The 13962-nt window shown below is 38.3% G+C and overlaps 1 protein-coding gene across 11 annotated transcripts in view; it reads left to right on the forward strand.

Moving 5' to 3' along the window:
- The window catches only part of LOC144929103 (protein furry homolog-like), a 349363-nt gene that overhangs the window by 145756 nt on the left and 189645 nt on the right, over positions 1-13962 (forward strand). For 9 of the 11 annotated variants that reach the window (XM_078852535.1, XM_078852539.1, XM_078852543.1 and 6 more), the window contains 4 exons: positions 5911-6003; positions 8386-8484; positions 9751-9852; positions 12383-12427. In XM_078852535.1, coding sequence (XP_078708661.1) covers positions 5911-6003; positions 8386-8484; positions 9751-9852; positions 12383-12427 — 339 coding nt within the window. The remainder of the gene's footprint in view (positions 1-5910; positions 6004-8385; positions 8485-9750; positions 9853-12382; positions 12428-13962) is intronic. The other 2 variants (XM_078852540.1, XM_078852541.1) reach the window with 1 other exon arrangement.

Below are 13962 nucleotides of genomic sequence, written 5' to 3' on the forward strand. Positions count from 1 at the left end.
TGTGAATAAGGGTATAAAGGGTGGAGACACCCTGTCCCTCTTCCAGTTCCTTCTTACCATCCATGATCAGCACATTGGTGTTCCATGTGAACAACTATTTGATCTACCTAGTGGTACTCAAAAAGTTCTGACTATTCATTTTCTTTTCTTTTAGTGTTATAAGTTTAAGTTTGTTTCTTTTGATTTAGTCCTTCTTTTGTCCTGTTTTCAGTCTGTCAGGTCTCTGGATCCAGCCTACGGGGGTGGGGAGTATATGTCAAAGTCTCCTGGGGTTCAAATCTTATGCAGGCTGCAAAAAGCCTATGCCTGTTAGTGACCCTTGCTCCTGCTGCCTCAAGTGTTTTGGGTGAGGGCCACATCAGAGATAGTTGCTCTATCTGTCACAGCTTCAAGACTAGGAAAAAGCTGCTGGAGGAGTGCCTCTGGTATATCTTTAGATCAGCTTTGGAGCCCTCTCAGTCATCTAAGGGAAGCTCAGGCCCCAGAAGCACAAGCAGAAGTCTGCATCCATTGCCTCAAAGCTTAGAGTGAGGGACTCTTCAACAGACGATCCTTCAGACATATCGGTCCTCATCCTCAAAAGAAACCTGCACAATGCTTTCAAAAGATGAGCCTGGGAGCTTAAATTCATAGACACTAAAAATCATGGACTGAATAGAGACACTAATATTGCTTATTACAGCAATTTATAACCCACTAACAACCCCCCCCCCCCATCTTTCCCCTTCCCCCCCATATGACCGGAGGGGTGTTAATAGGCCACTTTACCTTGAATGGTCCTTTGAAATGTGTGTTAAATATTTATGCTAAATAATCATGTTCAAGTCCTGTATTTAGCAGTGACACTTTGATTTAGTTTCCCAGACCCGAAGAAGAGCTCTGTGTAAGCTTGAAAGCTTGTCTCTGTCACCAACAGAAGTTGGTCCAATAAAAGATGTTTGTAATGGGTTGCCCCCCTCCCTCAGTTAGAAATTACATAAACTGGGTTCAATAATAAACAAAATACGTTTATTAACTACAAAAGGTGGATTTTAACTGAATATAAGAGATAATAGAACAAAGCAGATTACTAAACAAATAAAACAAAACACGCAAGCTAAGCTCAAAATACTTAAGAAACAGGTTACAAAATGTACTTTCTTACCCTAAATGTTATTTTAGGCAGGTTGCAAAGTTTCTGTGGTTCAAAGTTCCAGTTATATTTCTTTTCAGACTGGACCCCTGTCTCAGTCTGAACTCCCTCCCTGCCTTCTCTTCAGGTGGATTTAGCAGTCTTTCTTCTTGGGCAAACAGGCCATGGAGAGGAGTCATCCTGTTTGCCTTGCTCCCTACCCTTAAATAGGATTTACATAAGGCCTTTGTTTCCCAAACTTGACTCCCCCTTCCCTTCCAGTGGAAAGTTACAAGAAGTCGTAGGTAATGTTTAGTATCAGGTGACAAGACCACCTGACCTAGTAGTGTCACAGTTATGTCCTGGATGCCTCCCAGGAGGGAGAGAGATTAGTGTCTTCATGGTTTGGTGTGCCCGCCTGATGGCTCATCAAATTCGATGGCCTGTCATCTGGTGGGTGTCTTCCCAATAGACACCCAGTTGTAATGGTTACATAGTCCATATTCCTAACTTTAGATACAAAAATTATATTTGCATACAAATTGGATAATCATATTCAGTAAATTATAACCTTTCCAATGATATCTTACAAGACCCATCTTGCATAAAGTACATCTCAGTTATGTCATATCCATATCATAAGCATAGTTCCATAAAGAATATGGAGTACAATGTCACAATATTATCTCACCTACCTTGACTCTATAATATCCTGGGACTGACACAGTTACAACAACAACTTTTCCACAGTTAACCAAAGTGTTCCCTTTCTGGACCTAACTCCACCTCAACTCTTTCCCTCTATCCCCCACAGTTGTGCATGGCTCCCATTTGTAAGGGGATAGTAAGATTGGTGTGGGTAGGAGAAGCACTGAAACTATAATCTTCAATGGGACAAAAACCAGCTGTTAATAACTTTAGACAAACTACTGTAAGTTTTCTACAACTGTCCCATCCCCAGCTGGGAACTTTCTAAACATGTCTCCTCCCTTCCCTTGGTCCAAACTCCCCTGGGCCCATCACTTCCGGTGTGCTAGCTGAGAAATGCACAGACATGGGCATAGTGACTGTTCATTGATAATCTGTTCTATAGCTTCTGCCAAAAGCATAATAGTGGTGTGATGGGTTGGATCACAGAAACCCCTTTGGGGGCTGCCAACTGATGTGCCAAGACTACTTCTGCCCCTGCTTTCCCTGTCCTCTCAGCTTGGGACTTCAGTGCCCTGCCTGGTTTGAGCCAGACCCACTAGCCTGCTGCAAACCCAGACCCAGGTCTGAACCACTTCTCCTTACAGCTGTAGGCTTAAACTGAAAGCAGCTTAAGAAGTGTTTCTGTCTTTAACACTCAGATGCCCAGTGGAGTCCAAACCCCAAATAAATCCGTTTTACCCTGTATAAAGCTTACACAGGGTAAACTCATAAATTGTTCGCCCTCTACAACACTGATTGAGAGGTATGCACAGCTGTTTGCCTCTCCGCCCCCAGGTATTAATACATACTCTGGGTTAATTAATAAGTAAAAAGTGATTTTATTAAATACAGAAAGTAGGATTTAAGTGGTTCCAAGTAGTAACAGACAGAACAAAGTGAATTACCAAGCAGAATAAAATAGAACACTCAAGTCTATGTCTAATAAAACTGAATACGGATAAAACCTCACCCTCAGAGGAATTCCAAGTAAGCTTCCTTTTACAGACTAGTCTCCTTCTAGTCTGGGTCCAGCAGTCACTCACACCCCCTTTAGTTACTGTCCTGTTTTCCAGTTTCTTTCAGGTATTCTTGGGGGGTGGAGAGGCTATCTCTTGAGCCAGCTGAAGACAAAATGGAGGGGTTTCTCAAGGGTTTAAATAGACTTTTTCTTGTGGGTGGAGACCCCCTCCTCTCTCCTATGCAAAGTCCAGCTCCAAGATGGAATTTTGGAGTCACGTGGGCAAGTCACATGTCCATGCATGACTCAGTTTTTACAGGCAGCAGCCATTGTCCACATGCTACCTTGAATGTCCTCATGTAGACTTATGTGGATTGGAGCCTTCCAAGATCCATTGTGCGTTAAGTGCTTCTTGATTGGACACTTAACTTGCAAATTCCTTTCTAAAGAAGCTGACCAAATGCCTTACTAAGGTTATTTAAAATCAAACCAGTATACAGCCAATATTCATAACTTCGAATACAATGATGACACATGCATACAAATAGGATGAATAGATTCAGTAGATCATAACCTTTACATAAATATGTTACATGGCATATGTAGCATAAAACATATTCCAGTTATGTCATATATACATTCATAAACATATTTCCATAGAGCCTTATGGGGGGCACCGTCACAAGTGGTTCATCAGAAATCTATAAAATCATTGACTTATGCCCTTGTCTTTCTCAGGGACTGTTTAAGATTTGAAGCAGAGCATGGGCTGTGCTTAAAATCAGGAATGTAGCACAGTGCAAGAGGGGATATTGGCGGGGAGGATGGATCTCCATTTTAACTTACCAGCCTTGGGTTCCTGTTCCTGTCATGGCTCAGTGCCCTCCTCCGGTTTGTAAAAGGGTTGCTTCCTCAACTTGCTTCTCCAGGTAGAGGTGTAGAAACATGCTTCTTGTCCTCCAGGTCTTCCAGGGTATCCTCCATGCTCACTGCTGCCTCTTTGCCCTGGCCCTCATTGACATCCCATTGGACAGTGAGGTGGGGTTGAGGAGGGAGTTTTGAGCAACTTTAGGCTGTGTACTGGGAGCTCTTGACACCACCTGGTCCCATTCATCATAGAAGGGACATGTACGATGAGAGATTGTTGGAGTCTTTTGCCCTCCTGTACAGAAGCCTCAAGAGCTTGATGCATTCCCGGCACTGAGCTCAGTACCCTCCTGCTCCAGCCTCAGTGAAATTTCTGGGTGTAGGTGTATGTTCCTGCCACTCCAGGAGAAGTTTTAAAGACTGTGTACTCCAACCACACATTGACCAGCACCTGGCAGGCCAGATTAGCTCTTTGCAAAGCAGGATCCAGGTTCACCTATATTGATCAAAAGAGTGTAGCAGAAAGCTGTTCTGGTGTGACAAGTGCAGCTTACTACTAGTAGTGAAAATGGGAAGACTGATCTTTATGGATTGGGTAAGGGACAGGAACAAAGGGGTTGAGTGCATTGTGTAATTGGGTGCAGAGGACTATTGAAACTCAAAATGTGGTACATGCCCCTTACCCCTGTCCACACAGCAAATCTTGCATGGGTATGAGGCTGTGCCACAGCCTGAGGCATGTACTTACTCACACCCCTCAAGCAGGTAGCTTATTTGCCCTGTATTCATGCCGTCTGACAAAAGTGCTTCTGAGGTTTAGATGTGGATAATAAGGGGGTTATGGCACAACCATGTGCATGGAACTGTTTATAGTTGCTAGTGTAGATGTAGCCTTAGACACCCTCCAAATGGATCACCAACTGCATTGCAATGGTTTATACTGCTAAGAGAGTAACATCTCCTGATAGTCTCAGTGTGTGCTTCAGAGCACATTCAACATCAGCTGCGTTTCTGGTGCACGTCCCCAATCTAGGCATTTGTAGAGCAGCAATGGGTCCTTGGTCTATATTTCCACCATACATTACACACTGTCTGCCCACTTCAAGGGAAGAAGCAAATGTAGGTGAGGAAGTCCCTCTTCAGAAGAGATTCCCAAGCTGTTACCTCAGGACGTGGGCCGTGGAGTCATCTACAGTGTAATAGACATATGCAAGCACCTGAAGAAGAAAAAATGGTTACTTAACCTTCTTGTAATGGTTTGTTCTTCAGGATTTGAGGCATATGTCCATTCCATGACCCATCCTCCTTCCCTGATGCATGAGAGTCTACCACTGGGTTCCGGTGTGAAGGAACTGGAGGATAGGTGGGGCACCTTTGCCCTTTATACACTCACTTGAGAAACAAGGAACTCGGCTGTGGGCTGGGCTGCTCCTGTGGGTACCAGTAGGGAAAAATTCTCCAGTACCAGAGCACAAAGTGTTCACATACCTACAGTATAATGCACATCTGCAACACGTCTCAAAGAACAATAATTGCAAGAACATTAAATAACTATTTTAATCTAACAAAGTTGCCCAGTACAAAAACAACTTGGTATTTTTTACTCTTCTCTTGAGACATCTTATTTCTATATATTTTAAACATTATATTAATCAGTGACTTAGAGCTTCTTCCAAACTAAGCTAAATATTTTTGGCAGTCAGTTACCAGTTTAGGTCCTGATTCTGCAAAGACTTACACACATGCTTAAATACCTTGCTGGATTGAGACTATAGTGCTCATAGTCTTGCAGGATCAAGCCCTTACTGTAAATATTTTCTCTAAAATTATGTTTTGTATATAAGTTATGATAGTACATAGTAACATTTATAAATGTTAAGTATTCTTAATGCCTAAAAATTTTCTAGTAATGACCATAAGAGTACCGCATGTTTTCAGATATTTTAAAACAATCTGAGCAGGAAGATTTACCTTATAATTCTATTTATGGGGAAAAGACATAACAGAAAGACAACTGCGGTTGCAACTGTTTTTAGTTTTCAAAAAAATTGCTGGGAGTAGAGGCATAGAATTTGAAACCTTACCTTTGATAATGGTATGAATGAGTCTCAGATGCTGCTGAGGAATGGGCTAACTTTTATTTTTAAAATTATTAATTTTAAGTAGCTGCCAGTGTAGGACAGTTGGTGATGTTCTTATACAACAAATTAAAACTTAAAATGTCTTTATTTTTGTCTTTTGTTTTTGTTTGTTGTTGCTGTCTTTTTAACACTTGATCGTAAAGGAATGTGCTCAGTACTTCCTGGAAGTAAAAGATAAAGATATAAAACATGCACTTGCTGGTTTGTTTGTGGAGATTCTCATCCCTGTGGCTGCTGTAAGTAGTCTCCACACCCCACACCCCCACCCTCCCCGGCGCGTGAGTTTGATTAGTTTTTCTTCCTGCAATTCTTTCAGTAAATCCTCACTGGGTTGAATTTGTGCAGACCCATAAAAGCTGTTGGGCAAATGCAATGAGGCAAGAATTTACCTATCAGTACCTAAGTGCTCCTATGAAAGCAAGCATATCAGTACTTCCTACTTATTATCTGGTTTCCCACTTGTCTTTAGGCCTAGAGTAATTGCTCTTTCACCATAACTGTTATCTCTCATGTTTATTGTGATAGGCTGAATTCTGCAGTTCTTATTTAGTCTTTACTTAAGCAAAGCTCTCACTGGCTTGCTCTTCACCAGCTGAAGCCTCTGAGCAGCCTTCAGATGTAGCCCCAAGTGTAGCATGTTACTGCCTGTTATAGCCTGTAGGTGACTGAAATGTACGCAGACCTCAAAAATGATTTTCTGTGCAAAAGAAAAGGATGCAGTCCTTTGGCTAAGTGAGTCCAATAAGACTCTGAATTTGTGAACAACCTTGATGTTTGGTGGGCATAACCCCTCATTTGAGGGAGAAGTCACAGCCTCTGCCATTTTCTTAGAATGATTTCTCTTGCCAGTAAGTATCATTTGCATCTTACGCAGTTGAATTTGAGCTAAACAGCTTTCATCTGAGTTCATTCCTCCAACAGACAGTGACAAAGGAAAACTGCATTGCCTAGGCTAAAGGAATAGGAAACAGGGCTGAGTATCATCAGCATGTTGAAAACACAGCAGCCCATAACACTTCTCCTTCCCTGAGGAGGTTGTAAGTCAAGAAGACTCTGTGCCATCCAAGCCTGAAGCCTGGATGATAGGTATCCTAAAGATTAAAGGAAATTGTGTGTCTGATGTTGGCCAGCCATCACTTTCTCAATAAACTTCCACAAAATGAGTTTAGAAACTTTGTAGAAGTTGGTGAGATGGTTATGTCAAATGATAGTTTCATTAGCAAATGCCAGACCACAATACGTTGCTGGTAAACAAAGTACCCTCCCAAAGAATGGTGGGTCCTGAGTCCATTCATCAAGTGACTGAAAGGACTTCTGTCATTACGCTCAGGACCCTTCACTTTGTTACAATCAGAGAAGACAGTGTTGTTCGTTCCAATTTGTGTTATACTGCTTTCATTGTATCACAGACAGTAACCCAACTTGGATTTAAATGTAAAATGGAGCCAATTATGCCTCTTTGAACCACTTTAATACATTGATGATACCCTAAAGGTTATTTTTTTATATCAAGAGAGCCACTTTGTTGGCTCAAATACTTTTCAAATGCATTTCACAATTTGTCTGCTTCTCATCACGTAAACATTCAGACTATTGCACTGAGCAAAATGGGGTTGCCATTTTTTGATGACTGCTTTATGAACGAAATAATAAAAGTTAAGAAATTCAGTTACCTTTTATATAGAAGGACTAGAGAGAAATTATTAACTTGCAGTTGCTACAAATGTGAAGTTCAGTGCGTCTGTCCAGTGTAAAATCAAACTAATTAGGACTACTTCTGTAACACCTTTGATGTGTTTGTTTCTTTACAAAGCACATAGTTTAGACAGGTCCCTCCCCTGAAACGCTTACAATATTAATTGGACAAATACTAACATTAAAGGATGAAGTGTGAAGGTGAGAGAACACACAGTGAAGTTGGTCAGCAATGGAAGCCTAAATATGGACTAGGAGAGATGTATTGATGGGGAGAGGGTGGGTGCATGGGAAGGCAGCATTTCTGGGTTTGTAGAACAGAGTGGGAAAGCCCTTAGAGTGTGTGAGTGTGTGCGCACATTCATGCATCGAAACAAATCCATGGTGATTTTGCGCCTGAATTGTGAAACCAAATGAAGACACTGCATTTATGATAGGGTACACAGTAATAAGCCCCATTCTTATTGAGTCCCAGCTCTCAGATTTATTGTGCATTAAGGAAAAAGGGTAACAGTGAGAAAAGTTGAGTGACCTCTTTTAACAAAAAAATACACACAGTTTAAAAGAAACTTCTGTCTAAGAATTTGGTGTTGTCTATAGTAAAATAGTTTACGCACTTAGCATGTGTTTAAAAATAAGACTCTTTTTCCTTAGTTAAAGCATGCAAATTCAGAACAGATGTTTCTGCACTTTGTTAGTCGCAACATTTTCATTGTTTTACTAGATGTTTGTGCTATATGACACATTGATTTCATGTGCTGCCCATTACATCTTATACAGAAAGACTTGATACTTCACTAACCTTAAAGATAATCTAAATGTTGAATTTTCATATGCCTGTATAGTTCCGCTTTTAATATATTTTAACTTCTTTCTTTCTGCCTAGATCTCTATACTCAATTATTTATATTTATTTTCACTAGGCTGTTAAAAATGAAGTGAATGTGCCATGTTTGAAAAATTTTGTGGAGATGCTCTACCAGACTACCTTTGAATTGAGCTCAAGAAAGAAGCACTCACTGGTATTAAAGAAATATTTCAGTTCTTCACATATTTACTGATATATATTATATTTTTAGATGAATGATTTACCCAAGGAAAGTTAAGGGAGTTCTTTAATATAAAGTCTTAACTCCTAAAGGCAGCGCAAGGATTAAATGTATGCTTTTTTATACTGCTTCTGCTTGATCTTTGATGTCGGTGTTGTTGTGCAGGATTTGTTCTCCCTGTGAATGAAAAGTAATTCTACCTCTGTTCTCATTCCCGAGCCTTTCCTGAAACTGACAGTTTTTTTAAATTATTTCAGTGGTTTGTGATGTGGAGTTGTTGTTCCCTGATATCTCCTCTGATAATATAAATTCTGTTCAGTCAGAATCTCAATGTGGATTTAATTAAAGGGCAGAAGTGGCAGACCATATATTTTTTGCAGCAGACCAGCTGCCTGTTTACTACTCTGCTCTTATCTATTAGCTCTTCTGCCCACATGTTTCAGCTTTTCCCAGCATCTGTTTATCTCCCCAAGCTTAGCTCATGGATTTTTTTTAAAGTGTGTTTCCTTTCAAGGATTTAACTATACTTTTCTTTATTTTTAAAATTTTTTTTGGTGTAGTATTTGTCACTCCCTTTATTCACATTCCTATAATGCAAGTGAATTCGTCTCACTTTGCATCTGGCACAAGGCTAATTTTTGTGTCTGTGGTTTGTACTTTTATTAAATTTACTTTAAAATTACTTTAAAATAATCTCTTACATTCACATATGGAGGGCTTTGAGTACAATAGAGATTCCATTGCTATCCTATTTTAGGATTCCAAGAATTAAGGAATGGCTGTCACTATAGACATTTAAACACTAGTTTGTAACAAGAATGTAATGATATCATTGTCAAACTTGGTGCTGAGAGGACATTTAGTTTTATATTTTTAAAGTCAGAAACATTGTTGCATTATTCTTATTATTTAACTAGGTTGTATTTCTCTTCCCTAACTTTCATCCTATACCAAAATGACTGTGAATGAGACCAATTTTGTATTAAGGACCAGTATACTTTCTGTTGAAAAACTTTTAACACCTTAACAAATCTTACAGCACTTTGTCTCCAGCAGAAGAAGGCACCATGGCTCAAGTACTTACAAACTGTATTAAATCTGTGAAGGTAGAACAGGGGAAAAGGCAGTGCTCCTGAGCACCCAAAGCCTTACTCAGGTTTTACTGGGGTGATTGTGTTGTTCCTGAATGTATTTCTCACAGAGCAATTTGATCAGTTCTTCTTTTTTCCCTCCTTGTAGGCTCTGTATCCATTGATCACCTGCCTGTTGTGTGTCAGTCAGAAACAGTTTTTTTTAAATAACTGGCACATTTTCCTGCAGAACTGTTTGTCACATTTAAAGGTAAGAAACATTCTTAGTTCAGAAACCTGTCACAAATCAGTAGCATTCAGTCTTATGAACTTTAAGCATTTTAATACCAACTAAAGCAAAATAAATAATTAGCTGTTTAAAAGAACACTGTCAAATAATTATTCTAAAAACCTTTTGAATGTTTTAATTCTCCATTGTTTAGTAATGTGTTTCCTGTGTTTTATGTGGTGCTGGAATTGGCATGGCACTTTTTTTTTTTAAATGCAAAAGGTAGCTGTTTTAACTCATTTAGGTCCATTTGATGCTATCTTTGTGCATCAGCTTCATTGGTTCATGTTTGCGTAGCTCTAGGAGCAGTGTTTGTTACTCAGCTGTTGTTCTACAGCCAGCAGAGAGCACAAACAATAACTCTTTTGATCACATAAAAATTATTGCTGGGAGGTCTGTGTATGTGTGCGTGCTCTCACACTTAAGTAATATAAATAGTAATTTCAAAATATATCTTCCTGTTTGATAAATTAGTTGATTAAAAAAGAAACTAAATATGTAGTCTGGAGGGGAAATGATCTCTACATCCTATACAAATTTTAAAGTTGTGTAAATTTTGAATATAAAACTTAGTGTCCCTTTTAACTCTTGACTGAATTCGATAGCATCGTCAATATTACTGGATTAATAAATGACACAGATCATTGATATTTTGAAATTATGGGGTTTTGTCCTAATTTAAAGCTTAAATTATTTACTGTAATATACTCTTTCATAAATTTTTATTAATGTGGTTTATTAGTAATGTTTGTTTTGTTTAACATCTTGGTTTTGATATTTTCAAAGTAATGGATTCACCTTATTGTTAGCATTGTTTCTGGCTAGCTATGTGTAACAATTTCCAAATCTTGTCTACATGCTTATGATTTAAATTATGTAAACCACGGTGAAAGCTGCTAAAGCAAAACACAGATTTTGATGTTTTTGAAGGTTCTTTTGTCTTCATGACATCTTTTGTATGTTTCTGTTGCTTGTTGGGTTTTTTGTATATTTTTTCATCTAACATTCTTCAAATTTTTTCAATGTCTGCTTTGTTTTTTGTTTTGCAATTGAAGCTTTCCTTTAAAAAAAAAAAAAAAAAAAGCTGAATTTCTTTTGCATCCTGAAGTCAGATATTCCTGGCATACCGTCCATAGCTGGCAATTGATGCATTAAAACTATCAATGCCAACGAGTTTAAGCAGTAACTGCGCAGCATGCATTGTTTACTTCGAATATTTTTCTTGCCCATTAACAACTTCACACATTTACCTTAGGGCTCTATTCAGCAGAAATTTTATATTTGAGCTTCTGCAATGCAGAACATAGAAGTTTTGGTACTGTACATTGATGAGGGACTTAGCAAGGTATTTGGTAGACCACTAAGTCATTTGGACTGCAGTTTCACTATTGTTTTCTGTGGTTATGTAGCCATGGATTGAGACTTGGGTGAAGTGAATCTTTCAAATTCCATCCCAGTTATCTTTTTATTTTGCTTCAGCTAAGCTTGTTTCTCTGTGCATGTTGGCGCTAACTAAATGAGTAGTTAATTGCCCAGCAGGTGCTTTTCTAGATTTATTTTTTCGCCTCCTCCCTCATTTTTTTACTTGGTCTCACCATAATATTTTATTTTTATGCATTTGCTTGAATTATTTAGCTATATGCAGCATAATAAAGATTAAGTACCTATTCACTCTAAATGTCTCTGACATCCTTTAAAATATAATTATCAAAATTATTTAATTAGAATATCAGCAGGTTTCATCTGACCTCCACTAGCAAAAATCAGGCAAAAATTAAAAATTGAAACAATAACATTCTCATACTACTAATTACTCTTATAACTCCCCTCCCTCCTCCAAAGGCTAGGGAGAAAGATGGGCTTTGTAACATTGCTGATCACAGCTGTGGCAGTATGTTATGGAGAAAGAAGTGGTCTCTTGGTATAATGTATAGGGCTTTATTGGTCATAGCATTAGCTCTAAATTTCACCTAGAAACCAACAGAAATTCATTGGAGATTACGACGCACAGGAGTAATATATTCCACTTAACAAATATTTCCGTGAATTGATTCAGTAGCATGTAACTGTATCAGTATTTTCAAGTTTTTGGCTAATATTTTAAACCATTATTTTGGATACTGTACAGTTAATTTTCAATGGCTTGGTCAGGAGATTATCAGCTTCCCTGAGTCTGAGGATGAGGTCTCTGATCCTACTTCTGCTTCTTAAGGACAAGGAGGAAAAAGGTTTAAAGAGTCTGCACAAGTGGGAAGGGAAGTGTAGAGTAGAAGACGAGGTATTTCTTGGGAAAAGATAATTTTTTGCCTTAGGAAATTAATTAGTGTCCATTGCCACTAAACCATTGAAGCTAGTGGAGCATTCAAAGCCGTAACCAGGAAAAACCTTATTTCTGTGAATAGAGTCCTTAGTATATGGCTACCTGTTGTTTTGTGCTTTTTTTCATCTAACATGCATGTGCCTTCCATTCTCATGTTTGTTATGTTTTGCTGTCTCACATTGCTTTATTTAGATGCCATCTAACAACAGTATCAGAAAACAAATAGAAACACTCCAGGTGAGTTAATATGTTGTAATAACATGGTGAAAGGTCGCTTGGTCTTCTGTAACTGCGTATTTTGTTTTCGGTGTGTGTTGTTGCATTTTGTGTCTTGTGTGGTTCTATAAAATTGCTATTGGCATCATCAAGAAGCAACAGCACAAAGAAGCATCTTTGAAAAAACATTTGAAAGGTTTGCTAAAGGAGGGAGTACTGTAAAACATCTGATACCAATTTGCTTGAGGAAAGGTAGATTTGTGAGACTGAGCAACAATTGAACAGCCCAGTTCATTAAACAGCATTGCATGTTTACAGTAGGAGCTAAAATATCTACATCAAATATTTGGTTATTTCTGTTACATTTATTTCATACAAAATTGTCTTGCATGTTAGCTAACTTGGAAACATTTTCACAATAAAAAAGATGAAGCTGGTTTATTGTGATAACTTGCAGTGAACTACAGTAAAACCTGCCAAGAGTGACCACGCATGGGAGTTAGCAAAAGTGGTTGCTTATAAGAGGTGGTCTTTCTTTTCAAAGGTTTGCCACCAGAGAGCGGTGGTCTTCCGTGGCCTCTGCAAGTAGTCACTCATTACAAGTAGTCTCTCTTCAGAGGTGATATCTAGGGCAGGTTTTACTGTAACTTGAAAGACATTTACATTGTTGGTTTTACAGGTTTTAGAAAATAGAAATTGTTTTAGTTCAGAACAGAAGAAAAGTTTAACAATATTAAAAAGTACTGTCTTCACTAAGTGATTACATTTGACTAACATGGAAAAAATGCTGTTTTGTTTCTTGCCTTCATCAAGATATTTGTTTCATTAAATCATTTTAATGTGTCCCATTAGATCAGCATAGATTCATTGTCTTTTTTTGTTGTTGTTGCTTTTGTAACCCTTTATATATCCAGTTAGATTTTTAACAGTTTATATTATACTCTGCTGATATATTTAATCCATACAGATTCTTCCATATTGGAAAATTTTAGGAATTAAAACAGAGCTATATTTGAAACAAAATACACGATCAAAATGCGTCAAATAAGACCTGACATATATTAGCCAAAAGACTGGAATATGTCAATATGTTTAGTTAAACAGATTTTTATTTGTAGCATACTGTAAATACCCGTTTCAGAGAAAAGAGAAAAGCCTTTTACTATGTAAACCTTTTTGACATTAAATATGTCATAATTTTTATAAAATAGAATAAAAAAGCCATTTCCTTTAAGCACATTTGTCTAACTTAACATCTAGTTATAGGACAGGAATGAAAGTACAAATGCCTAGCAGTACAAGACAGCTTACTTCTCTGCTGCTGCTGGAGCTGAGTGCCAGGAGTAATGTCAAAAACCACTACCAATGGATTTTGCTACCAGTAGCAGTTACAGATGCTGCCCATCACAATTTGCTACCTCTCACATAAGAACAGCTATACTGCGTCAGCCATACAGTCATACAGGGTCAGACCAAAGGTCCGTCTAGCCCAGTATCCTGTCTTCTGACAGTGGCCAATGCTAGGTGCCCCAAAGAGAATGAACAGAACAGGTAAT

This window comes from Lepidochelys kempii, chromosome 4 (genome assembly GCF_965140285.1).
Source record: "Lepidochelys kempii isolate rLepKem1 chromosome 4, rLepKem1.hap1, whole genome shotgun sequence".
In the NCBI taxonomy this organism is placed as follows: domain Eukaryota; kingdom Metazoa; phylum Chordata; order Testudines; family Cheloniidae; genus Lepidochelys; species Lepidochelys kempii.